The sequence below is a fragment of the Vespa velutina genome, chromosome 7 (genome assembly GCF_912470025.1).
Source record: "Vespa velutina chromosome 7, iVesVel2.1, whole genome shotgun sequence".
Taxonomy (NCBI): Eukaryota; Metazoa; Arthropoda; class Insecta; order Hymenoptera; family Vespidae; genus Vespa; species Vespa velutina.
In genome coordinates, this window is record NC_062194.1 from 7,612,579 (window position 1) to 7,625,950 (window position 13,372).

Here is a 13,372-nt window from a genome sequence, read left to right on the forward strand (position 1 = left end):
CCTAACAAACAAAATATTCAAATATTCTTTAATTTATAATCACCTTGTGTGTCGTACACACACACACACGCGCGCGCACACACAGCGGACACGCGTACACACGCGCGCATTTATGAATACATACATGGACACGTTCATATATATAAGAATATAATATCTAAAACAAAAGTGAAATGATTCTTTGAAAGTTAAAAAATGTCCAAATTCTAAGTTTCATGGTTATGTCGAATTAACATACGTGAAATCCGAAAGAAAAAGGATTGACTACATCGATATCGGTCATACGATATGAGCCAGTGGAGGAAACGGCGCATTGACGTGTTCAATGAAATGGAAATACAAGGAGGATGGACAAGGTCGCGATCAACGAAAAGGAGAACGTTGGGAAACGTGCCAAAGTCGTTAGGCATTGCGGATTTTCGTCATCCTCGTCTTCATCTTCGTCATCTTACAACAACAACAACAAACCTGCAAACATCGAATCCATTCCCGTTGAACTCATTCTACAAATTCTATCATACCTATCCCAGAAAGACCTTTCCAATATGGGTCGCGTGTCTAAGTACTTCGAAGGTATCATGCAAGATCCCGTGGTTTGGCGTACGTACGAGGTGATTATTATAATATATTACCAAGGTGCACGTCCCATCGGCTTTCGAACGAAATTTTCGTCAACGATAAGATCGCGAAACACGCGACTGACTTTCTTTCTTTCTTTTTTTTTTGCTACATAACTGGTTAATGTAATCGAATCTTTAACCCTTTAGTGCATATGATGGCAAAATTAAAATCTATTAATCATGCAACGTTGTCATGCAACTTTTAAGTCACAAGCTAATACTTGTTTATCTTTTAAGTTTTATTATTTCATTTTTTTCTATTCATTTATTTCTTTATTTAGCTATAATTTAGCTCATATCAAGATAATTTTTCATTTATTAAGTATAAATAACTAGTATTAGTTATAATACACACTATATTATATTATAGTGTGTAATTATATTATAATAGTACATTATAACTATATTATATACTATATACATATATATGTTTATATATATATATATATATATGTATATATATATAATATAATATTTATATAATATATATGTTCATTTATAAGTATACACATATAAGTTAAACAAATTAAAAATCTAACCATTGGTAAAACTTAAAAAAAAACATTATAATAATATAATTTTGTCCTTATGCATGCTTAAACATTTACTCAACTAGTATAATATTTTTCCTTTTGAAATCTTCAAAAAAGAAAAAAAAAAAATTCTACATTAAAAGATAAAGAGATGACTTTTTAAATAGTCTAAAAATATGAAAGAAAGCAATTTTCATTACGTAAAGTAGGCCATTTATTATTTAACATTTAAAATAAAATCTCATGAACATTCGTTCGCCTTTCAAAAGAGAGTAACAAATTTTAATATTTTTTTGTTTCTTTTTTTTTCTATCTTTTTAACCCAAGAAACAAAAATTTGGTGTCAACCCTTAAGAGACTATAGAATATATATTTATGATCGATCGATCGGTTAACAGCGTCGAAAGAATATGGCAAGAACATATATATCCGTACCGTAGGTGACGAAATGTAACGAGAACATGTCCAAAATAATTGGGAAGCTAAAAAACATGCCGTTCCTAAAGGAATTAACGATCAATCACAGAAAGGACAGTGACAAGATTTTAAGACAGATTTCGCTGACGAATAAAAATCTTGAGAAGCTTTATATCTACAATTGTACAGGTACGCTCAACGGAATCCTCTCTTTCTGATTAAGAATTCAACGTTCATTGTTTGGCTCGAATTCAGTAAACTTGTTTCGTTCCTATATTCTTTGATATAACATTTTGCTGACCGATTATTTCGAATATATATATATATATATATATATATATATATATATATATACAAAATTAATAATTCTCCATGCAACCGGATATTTTTCTTTTTCTGCAGTTGAATATAAAATAAGAATATTTAAATAAAATTTCAACATACTTTTGTTAATGCATTATTCAATTGATATGTAACTTATTACATATTTAATAATTATAATATTTAATAATTTTTTCCGGTATGATGTACTTTATAACATGTAACTACATACATGTTAGAACAATTGATAAAAAATAGTGCCATCTTTTTTTTATACCATTTTATACTTCTTATTTAATATATAATTTTTCGCTGAATATTGATATACTCGAACCTATTGTTTTATTTTTTCATAATATCTAAACCTTGTTAATAATTCTTTTAAGTGCTTTTTTATTAATTATTTTGGTAAAAATAACAAAAATTAAGAAAAGACCGTAAAACAAATAACACAGTGCCTTCTAACATTTTGCCTTTGTCTGAATAAATCTCGAAGTTGCAAATGTAACCGACCTCAATTTTACGAAGCATTCTCAATAAAATCCCATATTTTATTATTTTTATTTGATTATATCAATTTTGAAGTCTTCTCCATAATATCATTATTGACTTTGTGAAGTCTGTCTCTATTACATGTAACGTGTGAATTATCTTTAAGATGAAAGAATGTAAGAATTTGATTGAATCTCATTCTAATCTTGATTTTAGAAAATTTTCGTGCTTCGAACAAAGCATCAGTTAACCAGTAATCTTTCCATTTTTACTTTTTTGTTTATCCCAAGTAAACCTAAAAACTTCTTTATATCTCGATTGGTAACTTTCCTCCATGATGAAATTTTAAACAAAGATTATCTGACACATTTTCATTTGTTAATGATATAAATTTATTTAAGAAGTAATTAGATCAAAGAAATTATTATCAAACAGTAAGTTAATTATTTCACTTATACTTTGTTTTTCCAAATTGAACAATTACATCAGAATTATTTATATAATTCTACAAGTTCGGTAAAATATCATTTTCCCTTCATTATTCTTCTTCAAAATCAATTTCACTGTCGAATATTATCACATTTCTTTCTTGCCTTCGTGACGATCTGATCTAATCTCAAAGTCATTTCTATCCTCCTACGAAGTATCATCTTCCAGCTGTTTACTATATCTCAAAGTCACTCAAACAATCCGACCAAGTGTTTCCACATAATTCATTCAAATGTTCTTTCTACTACATCGGATGCGTCATTCATTTTCTTTTCCTTTCTTTTTTTTTGTTTAAAACTTTTTTAATATAGCAAAATGTGAATAGAAAAAGTAAGAAGTATGGCACGCCAATTATCTGAAGATACCGATTAAATAGATCAGTTAAAAGACTTTAAGGAAAGAGGAAAAATAGAAAGGGTTGAAATAAGAGACGCGCGGTGAAGTGCCACGGCTTATCTTGCATATGTAAATTTCTTAGAAGTTCAACTTAAACTAAGATAACACGAACTAAACTAAAGAAATTAAAAGTACGATCTATAGAACGCTACAATTATATATATATATATATATATATATATATATATATATATATATATATCATTTTCAAGCTTCAAAACTGTTATAAACCTTTGTTAGTGAAAAGATGAATTAAATCGTTACTGGTTAGCAAAGTTCGGACATAGGAATACAAATTAATTCGTGACCGGTCAGTGTCGTTGTTGCTCCGCCAGAATTACCCTCGCAAGGGAATACATGACGTCAGTTTAACCCCCACTGCCACTTTACATCTACGTCACTTGCGTCACGTGACATGAATTATCTCTTATGATAATGTCGACGCGTTTCTGTCACACTTCATTGGTGACCCTTCCACTTACGAACACTCTACATATGTGGTATATATGTAATACATATATACAGAACAAGTCGATAACTATTACCATATCAAATACGATACAAATGCAATAATGCATGTACGTGTGCAATTGCGAGAAAAAAATATGATCATGAATACATAATAAATCGTTTTCCTCTTACATTTTTTTCTGTCTTCAATATAGAAAAAAAGGAAAAAAAAGATGTGGTTTTTTCCCAAAATATCTCGTGTATTAATCATTCTTTAACGTTGTACTCCAATACTTTCTTATTCTTTTTTCTTTTTTTTTTTAAGAATAGCACGAGGGATCAATCCGTAGAATCAAAAATTCATAAGGTTTCGTTTATATATATATATATATATATATATATATATATATATATTTATATGTATATATAAATAAGAAGAAACGATAACCATGAAATAATCTTATAAAAAAATTCTTTCCATCGTTAGATGTACCTTTTGAAATAGCGTAACTTTGTCTTCAGTATTTTTTTCTCTATAAAAACAAAAATAACGATGATATTTGAGATGATGGTTATTGATTCACCCTGTATATGCACTACTATTACTTTCCCCCACTACCATCCAATTTTGTCCCTTTTTTCTTCAATATGGCAACGAAACAGGTCAGCAAAGTGTTAACTTTTATTTTTTCTTCTCTCTCTTTTTCTCTCTCTCTTTTCTTTTTTCTTTTTTTTACATAACCTTTCCTCTATCAATATATGCCTATCTTCAAAAGTAGTACAAACGATGAAAGAGAAAGACGGAACGCGTTTTTGGCACAATGTCAAACGGGAAGAAGTTTTGCAACATTCTCGTGATCTTTCTTTAATGATACGTGAGCCACATAAATTTCGTACCATTTTTTTCGTCTTTAAAGAAAATAAGTAGATTTCAGTTTGATCTCTCTTTATCCTCAAAATGGATGAGATACTTTAATTTAATACATGTTAAACGAACTTTTAAGAAAAGAATGTTCGCAAGTAAAATCGATCATTTATATCTTTCAGTAGCGTTTCCGATTTCTTATTATATATAATATCAAATATAGTTATATATATATTAGGACTTATTTAATAAGTTTAATAAATTTTTATAAAATAATTAAAGAAACTAATTTTAAAAAATTATTTGTGAATTTAACAAATTATATATAAAACTACAAAAATATAATATTATATAATAGAATATCTAATAATAGAAATATATATATATATATATATATATATATATATAAATATATAAAATTTATATATATATATATATATAAAATTCTAGTTCTTTATTTAATAATTATATTTAATTTATTATATAATAAATATTACTAAATAAAATATATTATATAATATTATAGAGTATTATATTAAATGCTATGTATAATAGTTTACTCTCCCCTATGTATACGTATATACACATATATAAAAGAATAACAATATTATATATACTATAATATTATACTGTATAAATTTTACTTATGAATTTATTATACATATAATAAATTAGATATAATATTATATTGTGATGTCATAGTTTTAATATAGTCATTATATTCTCCTTTAAATTTTTCTTTTATTCTTATTAATCTTTTTTTTAAATGATTACAAAAAAGAAAAAATATTACAAATAAGAAAAAAATGATATAATTTGTGTATTGAATATTTAAATTATTTTCAGGGTCGACTTCAAAGTTTTATCTCCGTTCGCATTATCTGACATGCATATTAGAGAAATGTCGACGACTGAACACCATCGAGATTCTTGGTAGTCCTTTCCGCGGGCGAAAATTTTACAAATTACTCGGTGACGTTGGCTTAAGGCTAAAATGCGCGTCTCTACCAACAAGGCATTCGCAATTTATTACTTTCATCCAAAATGCTCAACAGATTTACGACAATCGTTTGAATACTTACATTATGTGCTTTCTTCCGTGGCGTAAACATGCTCAATTACACTACTCGATTAACCGAAAAGCGACTTTTCGAACAGTAAGGATAAAATACTCTTCCAAATATGCAATTTCGATTGATATTACAGAGGATGGGAAAAGGAATGTACATCTTATATCTATGATCAATAAGGCTACTGGTCGAGAAATGTATAGTTAAATATTAAAAAGAAAAAAAAGAAGGAAAAGTAAAATAGAAAAAGAAATGAAAGGTAAGAAAAATAAAAATTTAAAGGACCTCGGATGATAATAAATTTCAATTGACAAGGATTTTAGAAACATAAGAAAAAGAAAAAAAAAGAAAGAAGAACATAGTAAAGATTGATCGACTAAAATTAAACATAAACGAAAATCAAAAGCTTTCATAATAATGAATTTTAATTAACTCGAGTATGCAAAACATAAAGAAAAGAAAAATAGAAAACATAGTAAAGATCTATAAGCTAAAATCCCCAAAATAAACACAAACCAAAATACTTACGAATTTCTATTGATATTCGAATATCAAAAATATTAGAAGAAAAAAAAAAGAAGGCAATAAAGATCGATAGATTAAAAGTGAATATAAAGGAAAAATCAAATGCCCAATTAAATACTCTCATAGTCATAAATTTCAATTGATTTGATTATTAAGAAAAAAAAAGAAAAAAGAAAAAAAAAGTAAATAAGTAGGGGTCAATAAGTTATTATCGAACAGAAACGATTTCCATTTACGCCAGTCTACCGTCAAATATCAATTTATTTGAATATATATATATATATATATATACATGTTAAACGAACTTTTAAGAAGAGAATGTTCGCAAGTAAAATTGAATATATATATATCGTTACTGATGAATATACGGTATGTGAGAAAAAGAGAGGAGATTGTTGGACGTTAATGAGAACACAGCAAGGAGGGTGGTGATTCTATGGACAATTAAACTCGTGCTATACATTTAATGCACGCGATCATTTCAACCGGGTCGGCTTTTACTAAACGAGGGAGAGTTTTGCCTTAGAGCGCATCGATCGATTTTGCTTTTCACATAAACGACCACGAGGTGATATAGGGAAACACTTGTGGTTTTAGTTCACCGACCGAATCTTTCTTACCTTTACGCTCGCTATCCTATCATACGTACATTTCTATATAAAAATTACTACAGTTTAATAGGGAATTATTAGAAAAAAAATATATATGCGTTAAAAGTAAATACTTTTGAGCTTTAAAACGAAGAATTTTTTCATTAAAAAAGAAAAAAAAAACAAAAGAAATAAAGTATTTAGCGTTAAATAAATATATTTATTTTAAATAAGGAAAAAAAAAAAAGAAAAAATATTACATCGAACAATATTTCATTTATTGTATACATTAAAATTTAATTTTTTATGCATTAAAGTACATGTGCATATTATATATGAATATTTTTATCATAAAATAAATATATTAATGGTTATTCAAGTGTACAAATTTAACATGAAAGGAACATTCAAATTTATAAATGCAATCATATATTATTCTAATTTCTAAATAACTCCAAATATTGCTAAAAACTTTAAAAAAATTTTTTATAATATTTTTTAATTTATTGCACTTTTATCTTTTTTTCTAACGCTGTAATAATTGTTTTTATAAAATGCTTACAATAAATGAGGAATTTATTTTATATATTGCTCATTTTAAATTGTCCGATTATTTTAACTTGTCCGATAATGTAACGAAATTTAACCGAATATTCGTTATTTCCTTCGTAATTCTTTTCGGATGCAATATTATATCAATTATTTTGAAGTACGTTAAGAATAGATCCTGAATGAGATCTCCTCATTTTCACTTCCCTTTCGACCTTCGAAAAGGGACAGTATTGATTCCCTAGACTTTCCGATTTTCTATATACATATCCGTCCTGCATACTCTATTACTTATCATCCACATTCAGAAATCATTTGAAGTACTTGTTCTGAAGAATAAATAAAAGAGTAATGAAAATGAGTGATGATGATATATATATATATGTATGTATCTATGAATTGTCAATTTGTCTATTGGTGAATAAAAAAAGGAATAAATAAATAAATAAATAAATAAATAAATAAATATTAATCATAAAATGGATTAATTTCAATTAGAATTAAACCAAAAACAAATACAAAATATATTTATTATGTATAAAAGAAATAAAACCAAAAAAGAAAAGAAAGAAAAGAAAAGAAAAAGATCAATTATTGACGCAAAATGTCGAAATGATTTCGTGCCTTGATAAGCATTAAAAAAAAAAAGATATATGAAAAAAAAGAGAGAGAGAGAGAGAGAGAGAGAGAGAGAGAAGAAAAAAGAAGACTCGCATAATATCAAGCTCTCGATTTATTTATGCAAATAGTCTTGCCAAGTTTGATCGCCCTTTCATCGTGATGATGAATCGTGAAAATAATATAGACATAATCCTCCCACTCATTCCTCGAGACCACCAACAGGTATTTCCGATAGGCCTGCACCTCCTTCGGTGAATAATAAATTACCTGGTCGAACGTAAATCATGTAACGGTCTTAACAGGGCGCTAGTCGAACTGTCGGCCGGTCCGGAAGTAAGCAACGGTACGGCCCCGTTCGCTTCATTACATAATCGATCGGGCAACCGGATCGGGCGAGACCGACACTTTCGATGCTAGCGGTGGCTCTTAAGTTTAACCGCTTTACAAATTGAAACTTTCCTCTCACTGTTAACGATTCGTCTAATCGTTAAATATCTACAAACGCATTCTAAAACGAATAAAGTCGTTCAATTTAAAAGGATTATTTATCTGCTCTTTAGAAATACTCGAACCAATCGTATAAATCGTTAATAAGAATGGTTCAAATGATTATCAATAAACGATATAATCTTCCATTTCAAATGAATAAGTTTATAAGTTTATGTGTATGTGTATACGTATACTTATATATAGAAATTGGATATCAGTAAATCACCCTTGGAGTTCTTGATCTCAACGTGACTTATCAGCACAAGAGAAGAGGGTAAAAGAAATAAGATCTTAAATGATAGATTCCTGAAAGAAGGTAGGTAGATATCTACTCGTGAAATTGGAGCTTGAAAATTACCACCGTTCGATCGACTGTAATTGATTCCACACGTAAGAAGGATCCCGATAACGGACAGCCAATAGCTTCTTTTTATCTTTTTATAACCTTTTTTTTTAGGCTTTCTATCTTGTGTTCTATATCTCAATCAAACGTAAGGTTTTTCTCATTTCTTTCTTTTTTTTTTTGTCTCCCCTTACCTTTTTTCTTTCCTTTTTTTCGAAGAGGTCGATCTTATAACAAGATCGCATTGCTAATAGAACAAGAAATCACACAGTTACAGTGATCTAGCTCGAAGATACGTCCGGCTCCACGAACGCTTACAGTAAGAGCTCGTTCACACGACACTGAATCAATTTTTTTTCTTTTTTCTTAATTGGTTATTTTATCGTCTTCTACAATGACGCATATGTTTTATATGTACATGTTCACATGACACTGTTAATCGTATACAATAAAATCAGGGATTGGACAATTTTTGACATTCGGTTTTGCCAATAGAAACTGCATGCGCTTATTCGATAAAAAAAAAAAAAAAAAACGAATCGGTCACAAATGACGCATATATCGTAATTACTGCATTTGAACGGTTTTATTGCTCCATTGGTAAATGTAGTATCGATCCGGGCCAGTCGATGTTCAATTTTTCAAGCAAAGATAAAAAAGTTGCATGAGGAGGAGAGGGTAAGAGGTGTTCATATGATCAAAAATCGAACAGTGTGAACATTACGATCAGTCGAAGGCGATTCAGATTTAAAAATACATTCAAAACGTATGTCATATGAACTTAGAGTAAAAACTCATCGTCCAAACGACGCCGAATCGATTTTTTTTCTAATTGGTTATTTTATCGTCTACTACATGCAATGGCACATATTTTCTATATATATATATATATATATATATATATATATATATATATATATATATATATCTTCACGAGGTACTGTCAACCGTATATACGATAAAATCGTGTATTTGGCAATTTTTCACATTTGTTTTTGCCAGTAGAAACCGCATGCAATGATTTGATTAAAACAAAAGAATCGGTCACGAATGGCGCATATGTATATCGTAATAACAGCGTTCGAACGATTTGATTGCTTCATCGGTAGATGCAGTATTGATCCGAACCAATCAATGTTCAATTTTTCAAACAAACATAAGTATGTTACGGAGTGGAGGTGGGACGTACGGTCAAAAAACTAAATGTGTGAACATTACAATCGGTTGACACCGATTCGACAAAATTATCGATATCATCTAAATATGTATCGCGTGAATTTAGAGTTTAAAATTAACTTATTAATAAGAAAAAAAAGCCGATTCGATGTCGTGTGAACGAGCATTTACTAGAGTAAAAGTACATAGGACTACCTCGAAAACATCGGGAACGTTCATTAAAGTTTCAACTTGGCATATCGTCTTCTTGTTGAGTTTTAAAATGTATGTATGTATATATGTATATATGTACCTATATCATGTGAATAGACGACGAGAAAAGTGAGAAAGAACGGAATACACACACCTGTCGTAAATGCATAGAGTCGACGTAGATAATCGGCAAGTTACTCGGACAAGGTCGCTGGACACTAAAAGACTCGACGACAGAGTATCCGTGCGCGGGCGTAAAATGGGTCGATGAAATTAATAACAGTGTAGTGTACACTGAATACGATCTTGAATCTTAGAATACTCTTAGAGTTACTCTAGAATCTTTCTTTTCTTCCTCCTTCCCTCTTATTATATTTCTTACATTGTCCTAGTAAACAAAGACGCAACGTACGATTATTAGATATTTATTTTTCTATATTTTATTGTTTATATCTTACTCGTAACAAGTTCTTTTTCTACTTTTTTTTATTTCTTCATAATTATTAAACAATTATTATTTATTTCCTACGTATCTTGATCCTCTTTTTTTTATTTTGATAACAGAGCCGGTCACATTCCGTATAAATATTTATCTAATACAAATGAATAGATAATTAATATAGTAATAAATTGTAGATAATTTTCGTTACGTTATTCGTAAAAAAGAAAAAATATTAATCCATATATTATTATTATTATATATCTCGAAATTATTTGAGTAATATATAATTTTTAATAGCATTATATTAACGAATAAACTTTAAATCGAATGAATAAAGAAAATTCGATTAAAATCATGTTTAAAATTTCTCTCTCTCTCTCTCTCTCTCTCTCTCTCTCTCTCTCTCTCTCTCTCTCTCTCTCTCTCTCTCTCTCTCTCTCTCTCTCTCTCTCTCTGTCTCTCTTTTTTACTAGGTAACCCCTGCCAGTAAACGTGAGTTTGAAGTTCGTACTCGAGACGATCGTACTTCATACTCATATAGACGCGCCGGAGACAACGACGAGGAGAACGACGACACGACAATCTCAAGAGGGAAACGACTACGCAACGTCGTCTATTAGATTTATGTGTGCGTACGATGATATATGATTTCGTTTAACGCCGAAAAATTATCGATTTAATAGACGTGTATCTAACGTCGTCTTTTAACGCACAGCTGTTATTTCATATAGCGAAAAAGAGGGGTGATTTCACAATATCCCTCCTTTCATGTTCTCTATCCATTGCCCAACTTCATTTCAAGAGTGCGAAACGATTCCCTGTTTAGATAATCTAATATATACGTATACGTATACGTATACATATATAATTTTAAGTGAATTTTTGTCTGCTATATCGTTCAATTTTAAATCTGATTACATAAGTTATAAAATTATAAGTAAGTACTGTTAAGCAATTAGTAAAAATTGAAAAATTAATTGTTTACATTTATAAAGAAAAATATCGCTTAGAACAAAATATACTCTATGATCGGTATGATAATGAACGGGATTGGAAAAAAAAAACATGAAAACTAGAATAAAATATAATAAAATAAAATGAAATAAAATAATTGACCTTTTATATTTTTATATGTAATATGTATATATATATATAATTATTTTTTATATTTATCTTTAAAATATAAAAATATAACTTTTATTTTTTTTTGTATATAAAATCATATGTGTCTACATATCTTTCAAATGTAAAAAAATTGAATTAAAAAATTTGTATTCAATATCTAAATTATATTTTTTTAATTAAAGAAGTCATTATAAGTCATTTATTATAATGAGTTATAATATATAATATAATTTTTATATTAAAGATATATTTTTTATATTTAAGATATAAATGATGTAATAAGACAAAAATAAATAAGATAAAAACGTAAAATAATAAATCATATTTGTAATTAAATTTCTATAAAAACCAAAAGGGAACTTGCAAGGTACCAATTTCTTCGCAATTGATTACGTTGCATAATTTACTACGTATATCGGCCAATAATATTCCACGAAAATAGTACGTTGCATTGTATATTTAACGTGCATACAAATTCAAATGAACTTTCTAAAAGCAAGTTTAGATTTAGTAGGATCATCAGGGAATCGATGCGTTTTATTAGGATTCACTTTGCGCTTGCTAAAGTAGTAACTCGTTACTGCAATAATGCACTTGCGAATAATGTAATTAAGAGAAATCGTGTACGATGTAACGACGCATATACATACATAACATTTTGCAAGAAACGCATACATTCTACCCTCGAGGTTAGAATAAGAAAAGAAAAAAAGAAAAAACCTACGTATCGTGCCTTTGTTTGTGATTAGTATGATGTAAAAATAGACAGAAAAATTATCGATAATGTGAATATAAAATAATACAAATGCACGTATATTTTACACCTTGAAAAATCGATTCTGATAATATAAGGGAAAAAAAGATGAGAAAAACAAATAAATAAAAAAGAAAAGAAAAAATTGTTACGTAAAACAACTATTGGATTCTGATTGGGTCTTATCGAAAACATCGACCAATCAAAATTAATTGCAATCAACCTTCGCCTTACGTCATAATAATTTTTTTTAATTCAGAATAAATTTTCCACACGCGAGGTACATTTTAATATTTGAATCATTTGGAATGTTTCCGATTAATGTTCTTAAGAATAAACATCAAGAGGAAATAAAACTCATGATCGGTCTTTCTGAAAAATGAGTCCGATTAAACATTTTAATTCTTAACGAGGTTATTTCATAAGCCGATATAAAAGAACGAACCACAGTTTCATTTTTTTTCTTTTTATTTTTTCTTTTTTTTCTTTTTTTTTTTTTTTTTTTTTTTTTTTTTTTTTTTTTTTTTTTTTTTTTTTGTTCAAACATCAAAAAAGAAGATGCAATTCCTTTTCCGCTCGAAGCATTCATAACCGGTATACCTCTTCGCTATTGTTCCGATAACAAACACAAGAATACCTTTCTTCATACGCGATTTAGAGGAAAAAGAAAAAGTAAAAAAAAAAAAAAAGAAAGAAAAAAGAAAAAGGAAAAGAAAACAAAATAAACATCTTTTCACATGTCAAATAGATACGAAGCGATTGGTTGTCGCTGATCGTTTAATAAAATTACGCGGGAAAATGGAAATATGCTAAATGGACTATGCATAACCTAATCTTTTAATAATTCGAAAATAAATCTATAAGAAACGAAATAACTATGTATATATAATTACATCGTACAAGTACATAACGA

The 13,372-nt window shown here is 28.4% G+C and overlaps 2 protein-coding genes across 4 annotated transcripts in view; one reads left to right on the forward strand and one right to left on the reverse strand.

The window, feature by feature from the left end:
- The window catches only part of LOC124950738 (tubulin polyglutamylase TTLL5), a 40,889-nt gene that overhangs the window by 25,324 nt on the left and 2,193 nt on the right, over positions 1-13,372 (reverse strand). The gene's annotated exons all lie outside the window — the stretch shown is intronic.
- On the forward strand, positions 57-6,916 carry LOC124950742. Its single transcript, XM_047497936.1, has 3 exons — positions 57-611; positions 1,594-1,759; positions 5,430-6,916. The coding sequence occupies exons 1-3, from the start codon at positions 348-350 to the stop codon at positions 5,858-5,860; spliced, it is 861 nt and encodes a 286-aa protein (XP_047353892.1). The 5' UTR covers positions 57-347; the 3' UTR covers positions 5,861-6,916.